The sequence below is a fragment of the Microtus oregoni genome, unplaced genomic scaffold, assembly GCF_018167655.1.
Source record: "Microtus oregoni isolate MIOR12 unplaced genomic scaffold, Mior012 000004F_ref0000308, whole genome shotgun sequence".
NCBI lineage: Eukaryota > Metazoa > Chordata > Mammalia > Rodentia > Cricetidae > Microtus > Microtus oregoni.
The window spans coordinates 25,982,171-26,009,959 of record NW_024543063.1 but is presented as its reverse complement, the minus strand read 5'-3'; the positions used below and the strand labels follow the sequence as shown (position 1 = coordinate 26,009,959).

The 27,789-nt window shown below is 46.4% G+C and overlaps 1 protein-coding gene across 3 annotated transcripts in view; it reads left to right on the top strand.

Annotated features, from left to right (window-relative positions):
* Positions 1–6,070: 6,070 nt before the first annotated feature.
* The window catches only part of Nrp1 (neuropilin 1), a 137,411-nt gene continuing 115,692 nt past the window's right edge, over positions 6,071–27,789 (top strand). Inside the window, exons 1-3 of one of the 3 annotated variants that reach the window (XM_041649913.1) lie at positions 6,071–6,498; positions 6,857–7,386; positions 10,921–11,095. In XM_041649913.1, coding sequence (XP_041505847.1) covers positions 7,314–7,386; positions 10,921–11,095 — 248 coding nt within the window. In that variant the 5' untranslated portion in view covers positions 6,071–6,498; positions 6,857–7,313. The remainder of the gene's footprint in view (positions 6,499–6,856; positions 7,387–10,920; positions 11,096–27,789) is intronic. The other 2 variants (XM_041649912.1, XM_041649911.1) reach the window with 2 other exon arrangements.

The window sequence follows — 27,789 nt, the reverse complement described above, 5'->3', positions numbered from 1 at the left end:
GGGGGAGCCCTTCCCAAAGAATTTCTTTTGGTCCACAGAGCCAGTTCCTGCTGCAGTGTGGGGTAGCTCACAGGCCTCTAAAGCTAACCTGTTCCACTAGCAGGCCAGAGTGTTCTGAAAATATGAGCCTCTAGGAAGCCTGCTCTTCCACATGGCTGCTTCATGTCACCTATGCCTTGGTGTGTCATTACAACAAGTCCCTCAAGATGGGGCATTTTGTGGCTGGAAACCAACCCACAAGTATTAATGCATCACTTCTCACAAAGGAAGGAAGGTGCCGTGACACCCTAATGACCTAACAAAACAAATGGGAAAAGATGCAAGAGTGGCCGATGATAGTCCGCCAGCTGGCTTGACTGAACTATCATGATAAGAAATTGCATGGCAATTTTTAAAAGCCACACATATCTCTGAGAAAAAAAAATAGCTCAGTGATGATGCTGAGTGGAGGCTTCACAAACTGAAGCTGTGCTCTGGTGGTTTCACAGACTCACCCAAACGAAACTGCATGGCACATGTAAAGTCTAACATCTTAAATTCCTGAGCTGTCTTTAGGAGGGTAATGAACGAAGAAGAATGGAGGTAGAGGAAAGAAAGACATTATTATTGTTGAAGAGCTATGTGGCTATGAGGTGAGGGGAATATTCCCTGCATAGCAACAGACACATTTATTTATTTGTTGTAAATAATGGCAGGAAAAAATTGTTTTATAGAACAAGACACTTACTGAGAATCCTTCTTGAGTCATGAAAGTTGAAACAAAACCATTAATTCTGTATTACTGGTATTACTGTACATCATGAGTTAAGCATACTGTTGTATGAAAAACCAGCACAGTGTTCTGGGAAAATATTCTTATGTGTTCCAATCCCAAATGTGAATTTTTATAAAAGTCACCGACAGAGCAAGGGCGAATAGTAGGCTCTCTGGTCCCCATCTCGGTATCCCTAAAGCTCACTGACTGGCCCACCTAAGCTAACCAGCCAGCTCCATGCCAGTGAGATTCCCCCCAAATAAGGTGGGAACACACAAGTGTGCATTCCCTAACCTCACCCCCAAAACAAATAATCCAGATTTCCAAAACTTCTGCTTATGGCCTCCTCCTCTGTTCCCTTCACAATGCCATCCTCCCTGCCACCTTGCTGTTGTCACCTGCACTTTGGTGACCCATCACACTCCCAGCCATGAAGCCAAGCAACTGCTTTGGACTGTAAATTTATCTGATTGCCTCAAAGGGACAAACCCTGAAACTAGCCAAAGTCCAACTTTCTTCCAAGACAGCCTTCTTCAGTGTCCACGCTTGTGTGGCCAGTAAGACCCCTATAGTTATGGAGGATTGAGTCCTGCTGGGTCATTCTTGACAGCACCTGCTTCTCTGTTGCCATAGCAACCTGTCCATCCTGTTAGCTTCACACTCTAACTGCACTTCTTGCTCCCCCTTCCTTCCCACTGAGTGTTCCAGTGCAGTACATCAAAGCTCACCTTACTTCTTCCCTTATTCCACACATCACTCATTTCCCATGCAACTGCCGGAGTGGTAGAATAAAAAACATATATAAAAGAAAACTGTTGTTCTAGAATAAATTAAACAATTCTTAACTGCATTTTGAAGGCTTCTTTCTTTTTCTTCCTCTTGACAGCATATCAGATAGCCCAGACTGGCTGCAAACTTCCATAGACAAGGATGACCTTGAACTCCTGATCCTCCAGCCTTCAAATCCAGAGGGCCAGGATTGCAGGTAGACACTGCCCTGCGTAATTTTTGTGTGGTACTGGGATTGAACCCAATGCTTGCATGCTAGGAAAACACTCTGCCTGTAGCAGGCTTTCTTTTGGGCCAACCAGCTCCCAAATAAAGACACAGAGACTTATTACTAGCTATGAATGCTCATTCTTACTTTATGCTTATCCCACTAGCTCTTATAACTTATTTTAACCTGTTTCTCTTCTTTTACATAAAAGCCTTGGGGCTTTCTATCTTTCTTTCATTTTGTATGCCCTACTTTTCCTGTTTCTTCTGTGTCTGTCTGGCTGGCTGACCCCTGGCTTTCCCTGGCATTCTCTTATCATTTTCTTCTCTTGAGCCTAGATTCCTCTTCCTACTTATTTTCTCTGCCTGCCAGCCCCACCTGTCCCTCCTCTGCCTAACTATTGGCTGTTCAGCTTTTTTATTAGACCAATCAGGTGCCTTAGGCAGGCAAAGTAAAACAAATGCATCACACCTTTACATAGTTAAAGTAATGTCCTACAACATCTACAAGCTGAACTGCATCAGCGGCCCAGTTTTGAGCTCCTGGCTGGCTGTTTTAATAATGACTTTATTGATCTTTCAGCATTCTTTATATTTTTATTTTCTACTCCCATGGAACTATGGTTAGATTTTAAGTGAGTAGCCATTCCCCTGTTTTGATTGCCCAAATTGAATTGCAAAGACAAAGAAATTTTGAGTTTATTCTGTCTAATGATGTTTTTAATTTGCTTGTTGGGTATTTCTGTCAGTGTTCGTTTGTTTGTTTGTTCTGTTTGGTTTTGTCTCCCCAGTTCAGAGAGAATTCAGCCAGGCGGTGTGCTGTGCACCCTGTAGTAACAGTATGTTGGTGACTTGCTTAGACATTCTCTCAATTTCAACCCCTGCCCCAAAAAGTAGGTCACGGAAGGTAGATTAACCTCCGGCTACTGTTTCAAGCTAAACACAGTTTTCAAAATCTAACCCCAGACTCTACAAAAGTAGAGGCTCTACCCGTAGGACCCGAGTTTAGCGCTGACCCCCTGTGTCAGGGAGAAGGCATATCTCAAACACACACATGCTTTAAAACTTTATCCTGCAATTTTAGGAAGCTTTCTCTTCCCCTGTATTTAGAGAAACAGAAACTAGGGCTAGAGGGGTGGCACCTGATGCACTTACTGCTTTCCAGAGGACCTGCGTTCAGTTCCCAGCATCCACACTCGGCAGCTAACAACCACCCGTAATTTCAGCTTCAGGGCATCTGATTCCTCTGGTCTATGGGCAACTGCACTCACATATACATACCCATGCACAGAGACATACCTACACATACTAAAACTTAAGTAACTCTAGAAAGAAACAAAAGTGAAGATTCAAGTCGTCCATTTTCTTTTGCCACTTCATATTCAGACACTGACTATAGCCGGAGCCCCAGAAGACAGCTTTTGCAGAACATTTGTTTCATAAAAGCCTCATTCTAAGGGAATTGTTTCATTTTTATAACTTTAAATTCTAATTGTGTGTACATATGTGTGGCTATATGCACATGAGTGCACGTTCCTGCAGAGTTTGGAAGGCAGTGTTGAATCCCTGGGAACTGTAGGGCTAGGTGATCCTGAGCTACTCAATGTGGGTGGGGGGAAGTGAGCTTGTGAACCTGGGTCCTCTGAAAAGGAAAAACCTTCCCTTTTACCACTAAGCCATCTTTCCTGCCCCAAAGGGAATGGTTTTTAGAAGTTTCTTTCTTATTTTTTGAAGACAGTGTCTCATGGAACCCAGGCTGACTCCCAGCTCACTCTGGCCTTGAAAATCTGTGTCCTCCAGCTGCTATTCCAGAGTGCTGAGGTTAGAACCCCAGACCACCACATGTGGTTATAAATTGTAATTTCCAATCCCTTCCAAGTTTCTCTTCCTGCATGGCAGATGTTGGTTAGCACCTAAGAACACTTGATTGTTTTTCTATATCCATAGGTTTGACTTTTAAAATAGCATAATGCACAATCTAATGAACTTGATTTGGTTTTGAGCTACACTGGGATTATATTGTACCAACCTGAAGTACCAGGTGGCTCCAGAGGTCTTCTGGGAGCAATGACTCTCTTATTTCTGGCAAATTGATAGGGCTTGGTGAAATGAACAGGGCATTTCCACCCAGCTAGTTCTTACTGGGGAGGCCAAGATCTGCCCTGCTCAAACAGGCCTCCTGGGCCCCTGAGGTGGTCCTGACCGACAGCCTCTGTCCTGCACTCTGTTAGGGCAGCAGACAGATAAACCACCCCATATGTGGAAGCAGGCCCTATCTCCTCGACAGATCTGTGATACCAAGAAGAGGGATGTGTGCATAAGACAAAAAAAAAAAAATCAAGCTAGGAATACTGCCAAATTCTTCCTCTGTCTCACACTTGGGCTCCTATAAAGCCGGTCTGTCTCCCTGGGTGGAGAATTGCAGATATCTGAACCGGCCCTTCTCCACTCAGTGCACAGGGAAAGGCTGTTAGCCAGAACGGTTAGCAGTATACCAACGAACTAGCTGCTAATTATTAATTAGGGCGGCTCGGCTTCATTTCGCAGTACCAACTATGGAAAACAAGGCGTCTAGGAAAGCCTCAGATAAGCGTGGCCCTGGAAAATCAGAGACAGAGTTTAAGTCTGTCTCCCCTAAAGTGCGTAGGGCATGCCTTAGCGGTGGGAGAAAGGCTGTCAAGAGTCCTTGGTGGCTGAGCCAGAAAACCAGGGGTCCTTCAGCAGACTCCAAGCTTCGGAAGCTCTTCCTCCTCCTGGCTTCTGGGTGTGGAAACTGTCCCTCTCAGGGCGCACCAGTTGTGGGTCTGGGCTCTGGGAAACGCACTTGCAGCAGGGGTGGGGGTAGGAGGTTTACAAGCTGTTTCCCCAAAACATTGGCCGCTCAAGTGTCCCGTTTGTGCCCCCTAGCTCACCCGATCCGGGGCAGACTGCTTAAATACCGCTCTGCTTGGACAAGCCAGGCAGTGGCTGTCTTCTTTGGATAGGGATAAGGATCTGTATCGCCATAGCTTCGACTGGTTTTCCCTTCTCTGTCGTCCTGAGCGGCGCCCGGCCCTTGACTCCAGGGCTAAAGTGGCTCGGGGTCGCCCAGAGTCTGAGGCTCACTCGGCATCCCAGTTGGAATTGGCAGGGATGCACCCGGCGCCTGGCGTAGGGAGGCGGGGACACGCGCTCCCGGTGGCAGGGCGCCAGGGCTGTCCCAGGCCGCTGTAGTTCCCGGGCTCTGCCCTGGGCGCGGCTGACGCCTAGACTGCCTGCAGAGGGCCTAGCGCCCCGCGACTGCCCCTTCCGCAGGATCCAGGCGTTTGACTCCCGGACTCGCGGCGCGCCCAACCCACCCGAGCCTCCAATGGGTCTGAGAGCCCAGGAGGAAGCCAGTGGCGACCAACGGAGGCGCTTCGGGACAGAGCTGGCTCGCTATGCCCGGGGGAGGGGGCAGGGGGGGCAGGGTGTGTGTATGGAGGTGCCGTGGGGAAAGGGTGGAGGGGAGAGGTTGCGCTGTAGGCGGAGCCGGGTCACCAGGGCCGGAAAGAAGGCTGAATCCAGCACGGGAGCCCAAGCTGCAGCTCCGCGCTTCGCCCAAGCTTCAGTCCAGTGCCCAGCCCAGACACTCAGGGCAGAGTCCTGGCCTGAAACGCCAGTGTCCTGGGCGTCCTTTCTCCCCGACTGACCCTAGTTTATCAGCCAAAACCTTTGACCAAAGTCTCCTTGCCAACATTCCTAAATCTTTGCCAGCCCTTGCGCCAGGTAGGAGTCGTTCTCTGTGGTGGCAGTGAGTCTATAAATGTCACTTCCCAGAAGGCTTATGACCTTTTCACCTTCTTCACCAGCTCCTTCGGAGGGCGACGAGCCCGGTTAAGTGCTTGATCAGGGGCAGCAACCAGTTTAAGTCCCTGGGTTGTCCTTGCTATTCATACACCAAACACCACCTGCTGCAGTTCTCGGAAAGCCCTGGAGGAGGGAACCAGACGAGATGGGGGATGGGGGGAGCACCCGGCAGATGCCCAGGACTCACCTCCTCGTGTGGGCTGGAGGGCCAGTAGGCACAATTTCCTGCAATCTAAAGCTAGCACTAGGAGACCCATGCCAAAACCATCCAGTCCCCCCATGCCCGGTTCTTGCCAGTCTTGTACCTTCCTTGGGATGCGAAGAAATGGGCCCCTCGACCCCGGGTTCAGAATTCCTGGAGCACCTAGGTTTCTACGTGGCTGGTCAGTGTCTGTTGACGGCTGCCCCCTAGCTGAAAGGCGCGCCACCACCCATCCTCCTGGTTCATTAACCCCAAAGGAGAGGGCATCAAATCTCAGGGAACAATGCAGCCTGCAGGGGGCGGGGGGGCACCCACCCTCGCGCCTTTGCGCAAGGCGAGGAGGCCTTACTCGGCTGCAGCCAGGTTCCGTGCTCCCAGAAGGTCTGCCTATGCTTTACGTGGCAGAGACACGGTCGCAGCTCTCTGGGCTCAGCGGCGCGTCTCCCACAGCAGCCAGGCTTTCTTCTCCTCGTCTACAATTCCACTCCTAGAGTCCCAAAGCGTCCGGCTGCTTCCCGCCCCAAGCCTCAGGCTGGCATCTGGGAAGTGGAACTGGGGACTAGCTCAGCGATCCTCACAACCCGGGGTGCGGGTGCCTGGGGATTTGGAGTTCCGTGAAGTAGCCGCTAACCCCGGGCTCTCAGAACTCCTTGGCTCCGGGATCCTCGCCTGCTGAAGCAGCCTAGCTCAGTCGTGGGGTGCAGAGAAGCACGCCGAGGTAGACTATCTGGACCCTGGGGCTGGTACCGCTCGCCTTGCCCCTTCTGACATACACGCGTCCTTGCGCCCTGGGCGCTGACAACCTGCGCCCTCTGCGCCCTTCTTCCCGCTGAGAGCACCGTAGGGTATGGGGTGGGGGGAGCCTAGCCAACGCACCGGGAAAGCACGCCTAGGGAAACTTGAGTGTCTGAGTCTCCAGCCAGGCAATCGCTGGCGGAGCTGTGCGGGGAGGGGGCGGGAGGAAGCGAGGGAAGGGCTCTGGGAGGGAGGGGGAGGTCGGAGAGGGAGGCGGGTGCCAGTCGAGTAAGTCCTCGCTCTCCCGCTCATCTTTTCATTGCTCTCTCTCCTTCCCGCAGACAACCCGGACCTCCTCTGGGCGCCAGCTCCTCGGCTCCAACCCGTCCAGAATCAAGCGGGATTTTTTTTTCCCTCTAGAAATTGGCTTTGGTGTGTCGCCCGCCCTCTCCCCTCCTCTTCGCAACTCCTCCCCTCTTTTTTTCTCCTCCTTCTTCTTCTTCCTGAGACATGGCCCGGGCAGTGGCTCCTGGAAGAGGAACAAGTGTGGGAAAAGGGAGAGGAAATCGGAGCTAAATGACAGGATGCAGGCGACTTGAGACACAAAAAGAGACGCGCTTCTCGCGGATTCAGGCATTGCCTCGCCGCTAGCCTTCCCCGCCAAGACCCGCTAAGGATTTTATGGCTCTTAGGAGGACTTAAGAGCGTTTCGGATTGTTACGATTTCGGTTTGCTGGGCTTTCGTCCGCGCAATCGTGTTCTCCCGCAGCTGCCTTGGGACTGGCTCGGCGAAGGAGGATGGAGAGGGGGCTGCCGTTGCTGTGCGCGGTGCTCGTCCTTGCCCTCGCCCCTGCTGGCGCTTTCCGCAGCGGTAAGTGACAGGCTGAGGTGTGAGCGACCGGAGGGTCCGGGGCTGCCGGGTCCCCTCAGGCGGTAGGCTTCCCGCCCCGGTCGCGGGACGCGCGCACAGTTGCCGGGCGCAGGAAACTTGCCTGCACGAGGAACAGAGAAGTCAGGGCCTCTGGGTCAGGAAGACCGCAAGCCCACAGCACCCAGCTCCAGTGGGTTACTGGCTGTGGGCTTCTCCTGCCAGTTTCGCGGCAGAGCTCCCTACCTTCCCAGATCAGCACACCAATTATCTTAATAATGTTTCCTCCCAGAGGCAATTAAATGAGACTCCCTTTCAAAAAATCTGATGGCTGCTGAGAGTTAATGAACACTTCACCGGGAGGACTTCCTGGTTCTCCTCACAACTCCCCTGCTCGGTTTCCTCTGGTGGGCACCGACAGATAGTGGTCAGTCTTGGCGGCCGCCAGGACTCCCTTCCCCGCCTTTACAAACCATCCGTGATCCGTCTAGAGTATGAATGAAAGTCACGCTGTCAATAAAGGGCTTGGATCTATTCAGTGTAGGGCGGCAGCATATCTGAGAATCCCTAACCCAGTTGGCTTTAAAAACCACTCTGTTAAGTAATGAAAGGCAGTCAGTCCTAGGTATAAACAGTGCCTTGGAACCTAGAGTGTGTTTAAAACGGGGTCTGGTACAAAGGTGCTGAAGGCCAGGCTAGAGCTGATCCAAACAGTAAATCTTCAACATTATTATTAACTAATGGCCAAGTATTTACTTTTGTCTGGCTTAGATTTCAATCAAAGCAATTAGGAGAAAAGTGCATCTACTACTTATTGTGGTGTATTGTTTTAATAAGAGGAGGGCTCTACCAGGAAGAGTTTTTTTTTTAAATCAATCCTTTATGGTAGAAGTTAATCTCCTTAATGCGCGTTCCCCAGGTTTTGTGATTTCAGAGATAGATCTCTCCCAACAGGTACCAAACAGCTCTCAAAAGATGGGCAAACATTTTGTGAATGCAGCTGGAATTCAGTTTATTAATGAAGCCGAGTTGGCGGCATCTTTCTATATACTCTGGCAGGAAAGCCAAACACTCAAAAAATCATGAATGTGGAGTTCAATTTGTTAATGAACCTGAGTTGGTGGACTGCTTATGTATTCTGGCAGGGGACAAAATATCATTTTCCTCTAAGCAAAAGAACTCAAATGTTTAGACCTCAAAGCATGTATCCTTCTCAACTCCTGAGGTTAGAGCAGTGATTCTCAACCTTCCTGATGGCTGCAGCCCTGTAGTACAGTTCCCCATGCTGCGGTGACCTCCCCTCCACCATAAAATTACTTTCATTGCTACTTCATAACTGTCATTTTGTTACCGTTATGAATCATAATGTAAATACTTTTGGAAATAGAGGTTTGTCGAGGGGGGGCGACCCACAGATCAAGAACCCCTGGGTTAAAGCCATGCTGGGGTACTCAAAGAGTGGTTGTGATAGCCAATATGAAGAACATTAAGATTTGTATGGTTCAGAACAACACACACACACACACACACACACACACACACACACACACACTTTTTAATTTCCTTAACAGAAATCTGGGGAATGTTGAGAATCTGGGCTCCAGTCAGCTAAAACCCTGTTGCTATGCTTGAGGTGACCAGTGCCAGCACATGCCTCCATAAGCCTGTGGTCCTCTTAAAGCCATAGCCACCTCCTCCCAGTAAGTGTCTACTAAATTAATTCATTAACCTTATTTAGGACTAATGGTCCAGAGTCATTAGGAATTGCTCCCTCCTAATCAAGTGTTAGAGAGACTGAACAGAGTGTGGGAGTCCAGCAGTCCACATTATCTTATTACACTGTCACTTTCTCAGAAGTCACAGATTAAAGTGCTCTGGTGTGGTACCAACCCCACCTCTCTGTCTTCTGAAGTGACTGTCTGGCGACTGCTTTATTTCACTCCCGTAGCAGATGCCATGGTGGCTACACAGAGCTCGAGGGACTTAATGAGCTGGGGGCGGGGGGGGGCAGTCTCTAAGATTTCTGCACAAATAAAATAATGCCAGAACCTCCACCAAATCACACCGCTGAGCTGGCTGGCATCATTAGCTGAGATTCTGGGTGTTGGTTGCAACATCCATCTTTCTTGCAGACCTAAAGCCTTTAAAAAGCCAATGGGAAGAGAATCTGTAAGGCCAGCCCCTTCGACCTAAGAAACAGCCAGAAACAGCTAGCAATTGGAGAAATCAACATAATTTATATTGTCTTCTTTTTAATTTATGGGAAATGACTTCTGTAATGCATGTAGCTTTATGCATTTTTGATGTGCACTTCATCTTTCATTTCCATTTGACCTGGTTTTCCTGTAATAAAATTCCCTAGATTTATAAATTCATGCTGAGAGCAAAGAATGCCATTCTCTTTCCACGGGGAATCTATTAGATGTAATATTAAAATCTATATATACCATTACTGGATGTTTGTGATTGATAGACTTATATATTTCAATGCTTCATACCTGTTTTTATTACATAGTTTATGCACCAAATTTTTATTGCCCCAAATTAAGCATCAATAAATGGGGTGGCATTTACAGGCTGAGGCTCTCCTGTATGAAACCCATAATAAAAAGTGACAGTAGCCATCTATGGTGAATTGTAAACCAGCCCAGCGTCTGGCTTATCTGCCTGATAGTCACTTCAGCGTTTGGGTTTTTGTTGTGGTGGTTTGTTTTTTCAGTAAAGGCTCAAAAGTAGATAGTTTCTCTTTCCAGGGGTGTAAAAATGTAGCTCACCATATGTGATACCCAGACCTCCGTGGCCAGGGCTTCCCCTAACATCTAGTAATTAGAACTAATGCCATGTGTGGCTATTTATTTTTCTTTCTGCCCCGTGGCTTTGATCTGGTCGCCAAGGCTGAGCAACTTGGATAAGTGAAGCCAGTTCTTTCTGCCTCACCAGCTCCACTTTGTTCTCTGTTGATTTGAGTCTCAAAAGCGGAGATAACTCAGAACCACTCAGATTTACAGGCAGATAGAACAACAAAAGGAGGGTAGGCCACAGGCCAATCAAAGACCTGGAAGACAGTCCCCACGGGTCAATGACACGGACCAGGCTTATCATCAAAAGGCCACTTGCAAGGAGTGGCACAGCGTCTTCTAGTCACCTTCCACTTAGAACTGTTCTTTAATGTGATTATACTTCTCGGAAGATAATTAAGTCTAGCAGGGGCTCCCAGGGGGCTGTGTTAACATCAATTGAGGGGATTTAATGTTTTTAATGCTAGAAGACCTCTTTCTTTGGAAGGAACTGGGTAGGGGGTGGAAAAGCATCTCAAATCTCAGTAGGCTTTCTGTAGAAGCCACACTTCTGGAGATTAAAGAGTGTTCCCTGGTGTTGTGTCTTCGTGTTCAGCATCACACGAATGACTTGTGGAGACCCTTTGGGGTTTCCCTTCCCTGACAGAACGTTCGCTAATTGTCAATGCATATGTAAAGCTAGAAGACTCCACTGGTTGTAAGGGAGAAAAGATCGGCTAAAATGTTCTTTTTGTTGCAGAAAAATGTGGCGGGACTATAAAAATTGAAAACCCGGGGTACCTTACGTCTCCCGGTTACCCGCATTCTTACCACCCAAGTGAGAAGTGTGCATGGCTGATTCAAGCTCCGGAGCCCTACCAAAGAATCATGATCAACTTCAACCCGCACTTTGATCTGGAGGACAGAGAGTGCAAGTAAGTGGAGTTTGAACAGGGCGCCACAGCACCATCTAGTGGTCATGAGTGTCCCTGCGCGGTGGGTGTGAGAACGTGAATGGATCGCAGCCTAGATCAGATCAAATGTCAATGGCGTGGAAATGAAGTAACAAGAGTCTGAGTTCTCCCAATATGTAAATGTATGATAGCTTGTCCTCTTTTTGTTGACATTTTTGGTTTGGGAACTCTCTTGTTAAGAAATGTATGATGCGTAGTTCTTTCTGGAACGGGTTTTGAGAAAAAGCTTGTGTTTTCTTAAATATTGTGGGTCACCAGTATACATTATCTGCAGATGGTGAAGTTGGGTGTTTTTTAAACAAATCTGTGGCTCATTTAATGATTTTAGAACTATGTTTCTCACTACTGGGGAATTTAGCTAAGTGGCAAGGGTTACCCCCCAGCATTGATTCCAAAGATTGTATTGAGTTTGACATGGAAAAAAAAGCAAGTTGTCATGGGGTAGAAATAAAATATACAAAGTGGATTAGACGATGGCTTGGTATTATTGTTAGTGTTTGTTCATTTGTTTGTGGCAGGGTCTCACTGTGTAGCCCTAAATGGCCTAAGATGGCTTCGAACTTAGAGATACATATTCCTCTGCCTCTCAAGTACTGGGATTATAGACATTTGCCACCATGCTGAGTTTAAACAAGAATTTTTAATACTAGGTTGTGGAAAGGTTTATGAAACTGGTAAAAAAAAATTGCACAAACCCAGTGGGAACCTAGGTGTATATCAGGTTTGAATTCATCTGCCTTTCCTGGCTGTCTCCGTCAACTTGAAGTTACTAAACATTGATCTATGTCGCTTCATTGTTGCAATATTTGACTAGAGAGATCTTCTACATAGTGCCTACCCTCTTCACGGGGAAGTCCTGGCATGTGGTGTAGAATTTCTGCTTGTGCCCTGTGTGAGGTGGGCCACTGAGGTCTTCATCCCTCATCCCATTCCGTGTCCAGACACACCTCTTGGTGTCTTGCCTACCTGATCCTATTATGAAGTACTGTAAAGAGGGCAGTCTCCGATTTGGACTTGAATATTAATTAATCTTCATGAAGAAGCAGGCCCATTCTTCTCCTTGCTTTGGACTTAAGCGTGTTGCAGACATGTACAGAGGTCAACGCTATTCTGCTGGCAGAACAGAGTGGTGTGAAAACCTTCCCACCTGTGCGAAGGACTCAACAACCTGTTGGTTTTATGGCGTGGTGGCAACCAGCTTTTGTCAGGGCATCAAGGTGTCTACTTTACTCAGCATGTTAGTGCCCAGCGGATTAGCAGAAATCCGCAGACAGAGATGCATTTGTGGATAGCTGGCATGCTTAATGGTGCAATGAAATTACTCTGATTCCAGCTTAACCAAGTCTCAGCCTTGGGTTGCATTTTAGTCTTTTGTACAATCAATAGAATTCCAGTGCTTTCTAGAAAATGGGGAATTAGTATTGTGTTGTTGTTGTTGTTTGGAAGTTCTGGGGATCAGTCCTAGGGCTTCATGCATGTTAGGCAAGCACCCTAAAACCCAGCCATACCCCAGCTTGTTAGGATTCTTTATGGTGATTGTTAATACTGTTGACAACTTGGATAGCATGTATTGTATTTGTTCTTGCATCTTGACATTGTTTAAACTGGTGTAGAAGTTTTTTCAAGGAACTCTGGTAATGCATGATTCCTTCCAAAAAGAAGTGTTCTTAGATTTCAATAAACTTACCTTTGCAGATTTCTGACCAGGAAATCGTGACCATGTAGATGCGTAAAAGTTAAAGATCTCTGAGAAATCACTAGTCACCAAAGATGGCATGGTAGCAAATGTTCAGCTGCTTCTGGGGAAGGAGCAAGTCAGGTCCTGATTTGTGATTTTGCTCCTTTCCATGTCTTGCGTGTTCCACCTTGGACAGTTTCCAACTCCTCAGGTGATGCAGCGGCAATGTGTAGGGTGTGCACTCACCAGTGGGTCTGAGAGTTGGTGTGTGCGGAGTCCAGCACAACCTGCAGTAGCAGTTGGGGGGAGAGCCAATTGATAAACTTTTATGTATAGATAGTGCTTTTACACACACGAAAACATGAACACTAACAAACACATTAGCACACAGGCTATCTCAAGAAATTGATAGGAGAAAATGATGTGTGAGAAACTTTATACTGCTATTTGTCATGATACAGGGTAGGATATGACAGCATTGGAGGACTACCTTTTTAGTTCATTTCCTTCCTTAAAAAAATAAATAATAAGGGGCTGGCAAGATGGCTCAGTAGGTGAGAGCCTTTGCTGTCAATCAAGCCCAAGTGATTGAGTTCAATCCTTGCGGAGCCTCATGGTAGAAGGAGAAACCTACTGCTAAAAGTTCTCATCAGGCCTCCTACATTCACTGTGGGACCCAGGAAGGCACGCACATACACATACACATGGACACACACACATACACATGGACACACAAATACACACACGTATACTATACCCACAACTTAAAAAGAAAAAGATTGTTTCCATAAGGGTTATATGGTGGTGAGACATGAGGAGGCTTGTTTATGGGGTTTGTATTTGTTTCTTGCAGAATAAAGTGATCTCTTGATTGTCACACCTCAGGCTCCATGGCCACCAGCATCTAAAAACTGATTATTCTCTCTAGTGAATGCAGAGAGATTCTGCTCATGGGAAGTGCCTCTGTACCATATTCTGGAGGGCAGCTGAATGGCCCTTTTCACAATGAAAAACTCCAAAATGTTACAGGGAGAACGTCTTTAAAAACACCCCGAAAGAGAAACCTCTTTCCAGATCTTACTTGGCTTCTGGTCACTGTTGAGGGTGACAATTAGGGTTGTTCATGTAGACGTGCTCAGAATCACAGCTTCAGCATCTACAGGTGCTCAGAGTTCCCCCAAGAAGGCAGAACACACAGGATTTTTTAAAAACAGCTTTTGTTGTTTCATCTTCTGATTGTATGAGGTTGTTTATGAAATAGTTCATAAGGAGAATCAGGACTTCCAGGTCCCACTCAGCTACACAGCAGGCTTGAGACCAGCGTGGGTTGCCTGAGACCTTGTCTAAGAAAACAAAAAGCCAGTAGTTGTTCATGTTCCCCTTAGTTGAGATACTTAATGCTTCTCCCTTGTTGGCTGTAGTGTAAGGTTAATGACAGCAATATGGCGTGTTATCCTGTGCTATTAGGTTACTGATTAAATAAGGGTGCAAATGTGAAATCACTGAGAAGCTAAAGGCTCTCCACCAATACCTTTTCATCATGAATGTGATATCAACAATTTGGTTATTGTTAGAACATTTCAAAATATGAAAGTAAACATGTCAAACTAAATTTATTGATCCTGTAATGGGTTGATTCTCATATAAATACCACCTGCATTTTTTTCCTTGAAATCACCACTCTTTGTACTGCCAACTTTCACCCTCAGAAAGCCAGCAAGAAATCATTTTCTTGCAGCAGTCACTGAGGAGAAACATCTTTGAGATCCAAGGAAGCAATTCTCTTTCCTGGGGTGGCGGGCTGGATGCATAATTAGAACAGTCAACTAGTTCAGCAGGGAAAAATCTATATTTAAATTTTCATTGTTGTTTGCAATTATGTAAAAGCCACCATATAACTCTGACAGTTCAGGATATAATCATGAGCTTTCCGTGCGAACAGGGCTGAGACTGACCTAGCTCATAAGTCAACTGTGGACTTTTCACAGTACGGTTAGGTTCTCAAGTGGCTAGAACGGGGGTGGGGGTCCTTGGGGGAGACGAATGTGGAAATGATTGCTGAGGATTTTTCAACATGCAGCAGTCTAGGTGGATGCTGCCGTTCAATTGGGTTCAGTCCACACACTCATGGAAACCGTGGTAATATGACCCCTTCCACTCTTTTATTGAACAAGGTGTGGTGTAAATCAGTCAATGAACAGGCAGCAGAGCACCTGTCTTGCAGGATAACAGGGGCTCAGGTTTTCAGCTGGATGTCCTTTTGTTGACAGAGAGACAACCCGAGATGTTCGGAGAGGAGAAGGTATTGAGATGGCAGGGTCGGTGACTTTGTGCCTTTCACACGGGCCGAATCCCACATGCTTAGGAGGCATTAAAGCAAGTAGAGCAGCTAAGAAGGTCGGAGGACGAAATCTCCGCTGTGCCCTGGAAACGTTGAACCGCTCGGAGCTCCTGCTCCAAGGCTTCCTTCAGTGGTACAGGCAGACATCTTGAGTCTCATAAAACTTTATTTCTGTATAATAAACAAGGATGCCATTGACGAAGTAGTTAGGATTTATGAAACTTTCTTCGGCTTCCCAGCAATGCAGGCTATCAGCATGATAATTTATAATGGCTTGTGACAAATACTGCCGAGCCGAGAGGTGTGTGGTTACATTCAGATCGGATGTCTTTATCTGGGGAGCCATAAAAATTTCAGAGACATTGGCTTAAAAACATTAAGAAAATGAATGTGAAGCTGTAGAAGAAAAGCCTGCGAGGGTAGAGCTGGGGAAAGAGGCCAGCAGAGGGTTTGTTCTGGACGAGATCCTAGCCGCACTCAGTTTCTTAACTCAGCAAGGATGCTTTTCGCTCTCTAACTTCTTAGGCCATCTTCTTGGAACCACCCAGGGTGGGTATGTCTCTCAATGCCATGGAGCTAAAGCAGCCTTTTGCTCCTGTGACTCCATTTGAATCATGGTGAAATTATAATTAAATAGAGATGAGAGTCAAATCATGGAGAGATTGGGAGACTAAATCATGCCGTGTTTCCTTATTGCTACTTTTAAGTTTCCCTAAATGTTTACGAGCTTTGAAACACTGCTGACCTGATTCACTTTTAAAGAATACAAACTCATTTATTAAAACTTAATCTGCCCTTAGTTTCTTAAATCTGATTATCACTGCAAATTAAACTTCATAATTTTACAGTGATGATTTAGTCATTTATTAATTTCCCTGAATAATATTTTCTGGTTTTATCCTTTCTTCTTTTCTTTTTCTCAGCATGAATTTTTGCATCGGTTTTGATTTTTGAATGTTATATTAGAAACTATATTCCCAGAGGTACTGTTTATGCATATATACGTGTGTGTGTGTGTGTGCATGTATGTATGTGTGTGTGTGTGTGTGTTCTGGGTATGTGTTTAGTGTGTGTGTTGTATGTGTGTAAGTAAGTGTAAGTAGGTTTGTGTGTGTGTTTGTGAAATGAAGAGTATATCCAAGACAAGCCCCTCCACCTAGTCTTTTACTTTTCAGCATCCCTCATGTTAAAACAAAAGTTTTTATTTTATACAAAAACAGTGGGGACCTTAAGCCAAAATATTTTTCCATTTTCAATATGAAATATAGGAGCATATATGCTTTTAGTTAAAAGATAATATATTATTATAAAAGTGCATAACTTAAGTGTGTCAGTTAATAAAAACTTGGAAGGTCCCCAGACCAGAGAGAAGCAGTTCTAGTTCCAGAATTCCGTGATATCTGTCATCAGTCACTCCCTCTGCCCTTGAGGGGAGCTGCTCTTTTAAACTCATGTGATTCCATTTTTTCAAGTTTCAAAGTCTAAGAGAACTAAAGCTTTGTTAGAAGCTTTCATCTATCTGTACTCTGAGTAGATCCTGTGAAATATTTGCAGTAGAGATAGATATCCATGCATGTGTGGCACACACACACACACATACACACACACACACGAGGACACACACACAGACACACATACAGATATGCACAAATACGCAGAGACACACACATACACGGGCACACTCCTCCCCTTCAGATAAGGAGTCCCATTCTGCTGAAAACTCAGCTTATGTCTTATCTTCTACTATAGAAATACCTTTTCTTTACTTAATATGATAACAGATACCTGATAATCTGCTTCCTATGCAAAGAAAATTCAGAAAATTCTTCCCGTGTTTGTTGTGAGGCTGGAGGAGGCACACATGCTCATGTGTGTATGTTCGTGCTGAAGCAGGATGAATACTTTGGCTGACTTCCTCAGGCACTTCTCCCCAATCTCTTACTGTATCTAGAGCTCACCTGCTTGATTAGACTGGCTGCCCAATGGACTCCAGGTCCCCTCCTTTCTCATCCTCCCCAGCACTGAGATTATGGCACCAGCTTGTCACATGGATGGTGGGAATTAAAGTCAAGGCCTCATGTTTGTACAGTACGCACTGTACCCAATGAGTGGTCTTCCCAGCTCCTCCCCCGTTGTTTTAATGGATCATCTTATCACTTCTAATTTTGATCTTGGGTGACTCTTAGGAGCACTCTCTGGGCCATGTGAAGGGGATACCACCACGCTCAGTTTAAATAAACAGCTCTAGAGAAAGTAGAAATGAACCATCGTGGGTACTGTAGGCCAGGACCTGCAACACTACAAGTACCACTCAGGCAGGTAACTTGCTGCTTTCTTCCCTTTGATTTTCTTTTCCCCATTACCACTGATTTAATCTGAACAGGGCCCGGGGTATTTAATAAAAGGATTTTTTGTTATGTTTAGTATAGCATAACAAAACTTGACAGTGCTGTGTTTTGAGTGTGTTGGATACTTGTGTAACTTAAAAGAAGCAGCGATTGAGAAGGAGAGATGGCTCAGTGGAGGAGGTGCTTGCTCCACAAACTTCAGGACCTGAATTCATTTTCCCAAATCTAGGTAAAGACACCAAACATGGAGGCATGCCCTTGCGAACCCTAGCCCTGCGGAGGGAGAGACTAGCAGATTCTTGGAGCCCACTAGCCAGTCACCATAGCCAATTGAGCACCTACCTCAGAGGAATAAGATGAAGAATGACAGAGCAAAATGTCAGACAGCCTCTTCTGGGTTCTGCTTGTACTCATGGGCACGCACAGCTACCTCAAACATATACACATACACACACATAGATACACACACGAAACCAGATAGATAGATAGATAGATAGATAGATAGATAGATAGATAAGTTAGAGAACAAATTGAGGAAAAGACTCAAAGTCAAAGCTCTGATCTTCATGTATTAATGTACATATATATACAGACACACATATATGCGTGCGTACACACACACACACACACACTTCCATTAGAAGCTAAAGGAGTGGACTACTTGACATTGTGTTCCCCCGAATCAACAAGTGTGTGGTGTTCCCCACCAGAGTTCTCTTTGGGACACGGGATCCTAAGAAGGGACCAGGGCAGACATGTGCCTCCAGCCTCATATGTGTTCTCGGTTCTGTCCTGCCCGTCATTGCCTTTGAGAGGGGCACATTTGCTGACACGCCTCAGCAACTAGACACATATGCACATGTGCACAGGAAGAATCGAAGATAAACTTATAAACTTTTCTAACTACAGCTGCCTGTTCACCAAGGCTGATAATTAGGTCAGAGAGGAGGCGGGGGGGGGGGGGGTGAGGGAGGGAGGAGAGAGAAGAGGAGAGGAGAGGAGAGGAGAGGAGAGGAGAGGAGAGAGACTTGTGTTCGGATCAGGTTCCAAGTGCCTTTTTAACTGGATGTTTGTCAATAGCCCTGAATGTGACAGGCAGTGACTTAGCTGTTCCAGCTCTTCACAGGAACAGGCACCCAGCTGGTCTATGTTCAGATGGCCTGTGTCTAGCATCTAGGTCAGTTAATACTGTCGTATGGCTGAAACATTGCAGACAATTCACAGAGAGCCCAGAAAGCAGTCTGTCTGTTCACAGTGCGTACATTCTGCAGACAAACAGAGGCAAACAAACCACGAATCATCTCTTGGCTCCTGTCAACTCAATTGCTTAAAAACATTCATGTCTACCAAAGAAATGTTCACCTTACAACATGCTCTCTTCCATCCAGGCTTGATATGTGTTTACTGACTCCTATTTGCTCAACATGGCTTTTATCCCCCTTGAATTAATTAATTTGTATGTGTGTGCATGCGCATATGGGACCCCGCTTGCTTCTACCCACCCCATCAGCCATACTGGGCTTTTTAGCACAGGTGCTGGGATCCAAATGCAGGTCCTCACGTTTACGCTGTGCAGTTTCCCGCCTGAGCCAGCTCCCCAGCCCTCTCCTTTAGCTTAAGTAACCACCGCGTGCTTGGAAAGAGCAACTTGGCTGCTCTGGTTTTCTCATAACTACCTCCTGAGTACGTAGTATGTACCCTCGGGGTGCTGTATGCTCAGAGTGGGGGATCTTGCTCCTTTCTCTCACACATTTTAAATGCCACCAAACCTAAAGTTGAAGAAGTGTAAATTAAATGCCCACGTGCCCCGTGACTCCAGAAAGCTGGCATGGTTGCGGCAGAAGGCACCTTTGGGCTGTACCCTCTGACTGACTTCTGTTGCCAGCCATTTCCTTCCCTGAACCATCTCCCACAAGTGCTTAAGTATAAACCCCAAAATTCTGAGAAAAGATCGAGCTTTTCCACTAAGTAAGCACTTATGGATCCTACAGAGAGCCGATTGGATTTCCTACTCTGTGTAAAGTGACTGCCGAGTTTGGAATGAAAATCGTGATGTAGGTGTCTAAATTCTGGTGCCCTCAGTTGGTGGTTTCTGAACACAAAGCACAAGTTACTCTAATTTTTGCCCAAACCTAGTAGCCAGGGCAGTCGTGGTCTGAGCAGATACTGTTGGTGGTTAAATGGGTGTTCCAGGTACCAGCTGTGCTGTGCGCATGGTCCTAGACCCCAAGTAAGAGGGTCACATTCTCTTCTAAATACTACGCATTTGCTTAATCTCAGGCAGATGTCAGGGGAGCTCCTCATAGCCCACCGTTCTCTGTGTTTTACACTTATGTTTGCCACTGTGGCTCTGGAAGGGTTTAAGGGGAAATGCTTGCCCAGGCATTTGCTTCCTATGACAGACGGGGGAGTGTTTTCTGAGGAAAAACAGACCCTGCAAAATCTTTTGTTGTTATCTGGATAGATACTTTGAACAAGCAGCCAAATCAGGACAGAGGTGTTTCCTGTGGCTTTGGTGACGGGCTGGCCTGTCACGGGAGAGCTTCCAGTTCCTTCATCATGTCTCATCCTACAAGAGGTTTCTGTAGACCAGGCAGAGATGGCCAAAGCCAGTCATTCCCAGGCAGCTTTGCAAGATCCCCTCTGACTCTCCCATAAACAGTCCGATAAACAGAGCAACACCGAGCTACCATGGAAACCTGATGTAAACCAAGATTTAGTCTTGGAAAAATAAGTCTAAAACTTTCAAAAGCATGAAGTTCCCCCATTTTAAATGGAACAAAGAACAGACTCTTGGGACAAAGATAAGGCAGCCGCAAAGAGAGCTCCCCTACCATGGCAACTGTGCTCGCATGGTCTTGATAAAGGGTTGGTGATGTTTGTCCTTAGAGAAGTTGAGGAAGTGGACATTAATTTCCTATTTAATGGCTAATTCATTTCTTATATGGTTATAGGAAAGATAATTAGAAGAAATAAAAGTTTTAATTTCTAGAGGGGTTCACTCTTTGGGAAAAATGGTAACCAATTAAAAAATGACAAATCCCAGTTAACTGAACAGTCTGGGCTCTCTGGCTCACTGTTGCTTTGTATATCTGGTCTGACTCTTCAATGAGGTGTCTCTTTCCAACTGTTTGGTTAGTGTTTATCTCCCCTGGGGTGGCTTTTTCCCAATGTCAAGTTCTTTGTTCAGGACTCTGGGCTGCATCGAGCAACATGGAGAACGTGTTGGTTCAGTCCTCAAAACATGTCTCTGTGTCCGTCCTTAGCTTCCTCACCTCACGGCTGATCGTGCGCGGGTTCATTACTGAGAGCTGGGGATTCCTGATTGCCAGGGGACTGTGTTGGCAGTTCCCCGTGAGGAAGGGCTTTGGTGAGAATTGAGGCCAAGGGTTATAATTGCCCCTCTGCCACTCATTCCCATCTGTGAGACAGGAGATGGTTCATATGGGTTGGGTCCCAATTATCCAGGAGCCGTGTGATTATCGCAGTTAGTAAGGCCGCTTTGACAGTATCAGCCAGCGCATGTGGGAAGATGAAACAGTGGGCGAGGTCGCCTACCGTGAGGTCTGGGAACACCACGTAAACACAGCTTTCTCCATCTTTACATCTGGTACTGCACTTGTTTGTATGTGTGTGCACGTGTGTCACGGCATGAGCGTGAAGGCTGGAGGATCACCTTTGAGACCTGGTTCTCTCTGACCACCATGTGTGTTGCAAGCATTAACTCTGGGTCCTGGTGCTTCCCAGCAAGCCCCTTTAGCTGCTGAGTCATCAAGCCCCAGTCATTTTATCATCGTCATATCTTGATTATGTACAGTAATGGGTTTCAGTATGACGTTTCCATGCTTACATGTATTTTCTCAGGTGGACCATCATTATCTTCCCAACTAGTTCCCACGTAACTTCTACTTTCGTGCCTTTTCTTGTGTATGTGAGGTTCAGTGAGCTTCCCCGAGGCCCCTTTGCTTCTGGAACTGTGCAGCCTTCCTTCCTCCCCTGTCTCAGGAACACAATGCTGATGAGGTAGGCTTCTGGATACAAGACCCATGTTAAATAAAGCCTAGGTATGACTCGAGCAGGAAGTGCATCCGCAGGTTTTGTGCCTTAAAATAAGTTCAGACTGTAAACAATAACATCCGTATCCTTAGGAGGAGACACAAATATTTCCAAAATCGTGCATGCCGGCATCGAGACGGCCGAGAATGTTTCTCTCTGGTCTTGTAAAGGTGATTGAGCTCCAGTAGGTCTCTAAACATCAGATGGGTGGAGCCCCTGGTGAGCCTCCGGGAAGATGCTATCTTGTTATCACACAATTGATAATAAAAGCGTGTGTACTTCTAGTCCTGCTGCCCTGAGGGCTTGGAAATCTGCCGGCCCATTCAGAGAGTGAGCCTGGAGCCGTTTTGCCGGAAAGACAAGTCATTTCAACCAGTGTGACCAGTAGTGGTCCCATGCATTTTATACCATACATTCTCAGGGAAGGGCGACTGGGGAAATGAGTATTTGAAACAGACAAGTACTCACCCATTCATCCCTTCCCTTCTTTTTTACCTGCCCGAGTCCTTTAACTTTGCCGTCTCCCTCCTACATTTCTGGCTTTGTCAGATTTCCCATTGGTGACTGACAATCTTGGAAGAGCTTGGGAGGCCCTGGAATGGTAATAGAGGGGTGGCCATTTCCCGTCTATTGTCCCCAGATCTCCATTTTGAACAGCAGCTGAGGACATGAATTACATTCGAAACCCTTGGAAAGGGCTCTTTGTTGCATCTGACTCAGGTGTGCCTGAGAGCCCAGCTGAAGGAATTTGCTGTGGGAACCCTGCGGGCTCTGTGGGTCAGAGGGATTCTGTAGAACTTTCTTGTCCTTGAGAAGAAGAACTCCACCTTGGGTCCTGTCACCATTGTAACCTGCACTCTGTCCTGCTCTGGCCTCTCTCTTTCTTCTCACTGCCTGAAGCTGTGTGTGCGCCAGCTGCAAGCCAAGGCTCCATCCTGGTCTCTGCTGACTCAAATGCCACCCTCCATGACCCTTCAGACTTTTGGTCATTACATGGTCCTAATTTATGTTAAGTGCATCTGGAGAGAGCTCTTCACATGTGTTAGGGTTCACATGTATGTGGGTTCACATATTTGCACTTTTTTGGTCTTTTTTTTAATTGATTTTATTGAGCTATACATTTTCTCTGCTCCCCTCCCTGCCTCTCAATTTACTCAAGAGATCTTGTCTTTTTCTACTTGCCATGTAGATTAGATCCATGTATGTCTCTCATAGGGTTCTCATTGTTGTCTAGGTTCTCTGGGATTGTGATTTGTAGGCTGATTTTCTTTGCTTTATGTTTAAAAACCACTTATGAGTGAGTACATGTGATAATTGTCTTTCTGGGTGTGGGTTACCTCACTCAATATGATGTTTTCTAGTTCCATACATTTGCCTGCAAATTTCAAGATGTCATTATTTTTTCTGCTGTGTAGTACTCCATTGTGTAAATGTACCACATTTTCCTTATCCATTCTTCAGTGGGGGGTGGGGGCATTTAGGGTGTTTCCAGGTTCTGGTTATGACAAACAATGATGCTGTGAACATAGTTGAGCACATGTCCTTGTGGCATGATTGAGCTTCCTTTGGATATATACCCAAAAGTGGTATTATTGGGTCTTGAAGAAGGTTGTCTCCTAATTTTCTGAGAAATCACCACACTGATATCCAAAAGGACTGTACCAGCTTGCATTCCCACCAGCAATACAGAAGTGTTCCCTTTTCCCCACAACATCTCCAGCATAAGTTGTCATCAGTGTTTTTGATGTTGGCCATTCTTACAGGTGTAAGATGGAATCTCAGAGTTGTTTAGATTTGCATTTCTCTGGTGGCTAAGGATGTTGGCATTTCCTTAAATGTCTTTCAGCCATTTTAGATTCCTCTGTCGAAAGTTCTCTGTTTAGGTCTATACTCCATTTTTTTTTTAAATTGGATTCAACACTCCACTCTCACCACTGGATAGGTCAGCCAAACAAGTATGTACTTGTATATGGGAGGTCAAAGTCGTCTTCTGATGTCCTTCTTCCTGCACTTTGGTTTTGGAGTCAGGGTCTCTTGCTGAACTTGGAGCCTAGTTACCAGGCTGGGCTGATTGGTCAGGGAGCCCGGGGACCCATCTGCTTCCACATCCTTGGCACTAGAATGATGCTGAATTTCTCACACGAATGGTGGGCTCCAACTCAAGTCTTCCTGCTGTCAAAGCCAACACTTGACTCTCTGAGCCATCTTCTCAGCTGATGGGCCGAATTTCTTTGTTCACCATCAATGCGATCATCTCCTCCCCGTCTTTCACAGCTTCTGCTTCTCTGCGTCACTACCCTGGTGTGGCTGGGCCTTCTCCCGCGCATCTCCATCCTCTGTGAAGAACCTCTTTAATCTCAGACATCCGACCTAGGGAACATCTGATCTTTTGCCCAGCCTCAGATCTCACCTGATTGTTAGACTCCAATTTTGCAGCGTCTTCTGGATGACGCCTGCCTGGTAGACTTCGTTTCCATAGCTGAATTATCACACTTTTTTCTCATCAAGCTGATATTTTCTCTTTATCTTGTTTCTTCATCCCTTTTCCCCCAAATCTGAATCTCTAGGACATCTTGTGATCTCTTCTCACCCCCCAAGATGTGCCAGTTTAAGTGTCTCTGAGTCTCATTGCTACAATCTCTTCCATCCTTTTTCTGCTCCCTTTCTGTCACCGTTCAAATTCCACTCCTATGTCTGTTGCACTCCTGCCTCAGCCTCCGCAAAGCACTTGCCTCCTGCTTGCTCACTTAGAAACAACAGAGTTCTCTTTTGCCTTGTTGCCTGCCTGTGCCTTTCAGTCATCCTGCGTGTTATGGGCTCGTGTCTGGGCTCGCATCCAAACCACCTTTGTATAAATTGAACACAAATAATTGAGGGCGTCTGCTCCAGCTCGCAGCTGGATTCGCTGCAGGCAAACATCTCTGTCAGAGAACGTAGCCTCCTGCTGCATTCACGGCACACAGGCCCAAATCCACTGGCTCACACCACCCAGTAGAACGGAAGTCCTGCATTCTGGGTAAAGAAGTACCCTGAGGAGCAGAGTCTAAGCTAGCCCTAAAGTGGCTGTGCAGGTGTTTCCTAAGGTAGAGAGAGAGTGAGGCATTCACCTCATCCTGGGTTCATCTCTCATCCTTTCTTTTAAGAAAGAGTCTCCTGTGGCTTAAGATAGCCTCATACCTGGAGTGATGCCTATGATAACCTTGACTTTGGTTCTCCAGCTGCCAGCTCCCAAGTGCAGGTCTGTCTGCCACACCTGGGTGTGGAATACCTCAGCCTTTCTGTAGCAGGGCGGCAACAGGCAGGCACACAGTTCCACCTACAAGAGAGAGATGTCCCTGTGACTCCAGAAAGTTTCTGTCTGTCTCACTAGCTCTTTGGTGTCTCCACCTGGGATAGCTTCAGATATTTCTGGGATTAATGACTACAACAAAGAAATGAACAAGCAAACAAAAGCCCAGATACACTCAGCATCAATGTCCTCATACCCCTGCACATCCACAGCTACGTAAGAGAGGCCTATGCTGGGCTTCCATTTCCATGGAGACAGAAGCCAGAGCAGCCTGGGACACATGACCTACCAAACCCTCTTCTATTTTGCGCTGTTTCTGTGCCAGATACGTCTGCCATTCTCTTGAGAAACTCGACTAGTTAGTGGTGTGGCCTCCAAGGAGGCTGTTGAGAGTATACAGTGACTGAGTTCTAGGACTCCCTCAACCTGAATGAGATAAACACTGCGGGTCTTCTGTTTCTAGATATCTGGTTCCTGGGATAGGAAAGGAGTAGGCACACAGCTTTATCAGCCCCCTTGGCTTCACGTAGGAGGCCCTTGCTTTCCCCAAGCCTTGACATCATGAGTATATGGGATCTGCCCTGGAGACTGGGGTGTAATTTAACACACATCTCACAACACTTTTTAACCCTAATTCATACCTGGCAGTTGCCTGGTTTTAGACTTTTGAGTGTATTTTACTAATTCTTACCACTTCTAAGAGATTCTTGAGAACGGGGAATGGGCTCACATATTCTGCTTCGAGGAACACGCCATCCACAGGCGGCGGAGACTCCTCATCACAATGAGCGGTGTGCATTGCCAGCCGAATGTGAGGTGTAATTTAACATAATGCGCAGTTGATAGCTCTGGTATTAACCTGAACTCCAATTCCATCACTATCACAAAGGTAGCTTTTACCTTATCTTTTCATTCAACAAAACATTGAAATTAGATTGTAAAGAGTAGAAATTACACTGGAAAAAAAAACACAAAGGAATGGCAACAGGGATTTTGTTAATGAATCCCACCTCACTCTTAGAGTCTCTGAGGCAGCGCCTATGTAATAAGCCGTGTATCTATTTGTAAAACAGACTCAAATTAAGGGGCTTATTCAGATGCCATTGTGAAAACAATTTCCCGAGATTGTGGTCTATCAACGGGAGGTAAGATGGCACTTGGTTGTCGCCCGCAGAGGCCCATTATGAATATTCTATTTCAGAGGCGAATCACACTGTAAATATAATGTTCAGATTCATTTATTCCCACAATAGCATTTTTGCAAAGGTGCAATTTCATAATTTGACTTAGCATTGATAGTGCATTCCGAAGCTCTTTGTAACCACCAGTTAATTCACACATCCTGGGGAAATTGTTTATTTGTACTAGGCCCATTTTAAAAATAAAAAAAAAAACCCAAACACACAAAGATAAGTTGTTTTGCTGAAGGCTGAGTAGGACAGGGGTGTGATTAAAACCCAGTCCCTCCTAAGTGCATCCTTAGGCATCTGACTAGGCACATCTGAGCAATTTAAACAAACACGCTCCCAAGCAAGACGGAAGATCCCTGCTAACAGTTCCACAGCTGGTAGAAAACTGGAGATGCAGGATGCAGATGGAAAAGGTGCCTGATGGTAGTACATTTCTCCTCTTTGTGGTCCTTCTGAGACAGGTTTTCATTAAATCAAATGACCAATGATGAACTGACATTAAAAGTTACCTAGGTTATTCCCAGTGTTGATTGAGGGAAACCTTGTATTTATAAACCCCAGGATAAAGAAAGATAAGAGTTGCCAATCCTATTTTCTCGTTTGCCCCCTCTTTCCCAAAGCAAGCCTGGAGAAGGAGAGTCCTTGTGTCTCTTCTCCGTACTGTCTTGGGCGTGGTTTATGCGGTGAACGTTATATGAGCCTAAGATGGAGAGTGAGCACGTGACCACTGCTTAGCATTCCTCAAGGTGTACACCTAGAAAAAAAGTCAGGTATGATCATAAGTCCTGGACATGAGAGCTTGGAAGCTGAAGGCAATTCAGGCATTTTTACCCCCAAACGTTGTGTCTTTGGACACCAAGTTTCTTCCCTTGCAAACTTCGCCTGTAGCCTGGTGTCTCACTCACTCTCTCACTAACTCAGTTTATTGACTACCTTCACCAGTTAGTGTTGTACCGATAGAGCACACACCAGAATAGGACCCATCCCTGCCTTCACGGCATTGCTATGTAGAGAGACACAGTGAGCTGCCGTTCAGTTCTGCCACCTCCAGATCCCTCCCTGTGTGCCCACCGTGCCGTCCAGCTTGCTCTTCCTCCTTATCTCCACCTGCAGGTGACAGGGAAGGTACAGGTTCTACACAAGATGGGTATGACAACCATTTGCCCGAGGCGTGTGTTTGGTGGAGGGTCTGCCCAGTCCCTGGTTGCCGGTGTTCTGGAGCCACAAGCCCTTTGTCCTGTTCTAACCCTCTGTACTCTAGTTTACAGAACCCCACTCCTGTGCAGGGCCAGTGTATGCCTGCCCCCCACCTCCAGCCCACACTGGCTGGTTTCACTTCAGTTCCTCTCCTTGCTGCCATAACTGGTTCAGCCAACACCTTCACTCTCCAGCCTGGGGTGTGCCCGGGGAAGGCCTTGTCCCTTAGTGGGGAACTGAAAGCCAGTGGGCAGGATTTCACGTGGGTTCATTTATAGTCTTGGTACCATCTTCCTGTTTTTTATAGAATTCTCTGCTTTTCTTTTTAAATTCAGAGTGTAGGCTGAGGAGCAGGCTCGGTTGGTACAGTGTGTTGGTCTTGCAATCGTGAGGACCTGTGTTCAAGCCTCAGAACCCAGGTGAAAATCTAGTGTGCCACACACACTTACTACATTAGCACTGGGAGGAGGGTCTCTGGGACCACTGGCCAGACAACCTCACCATGGAGCCAGTGAGCTCCAGGCCAGTGAGAGGCCCTCACCGTAGAGCCAGTGAG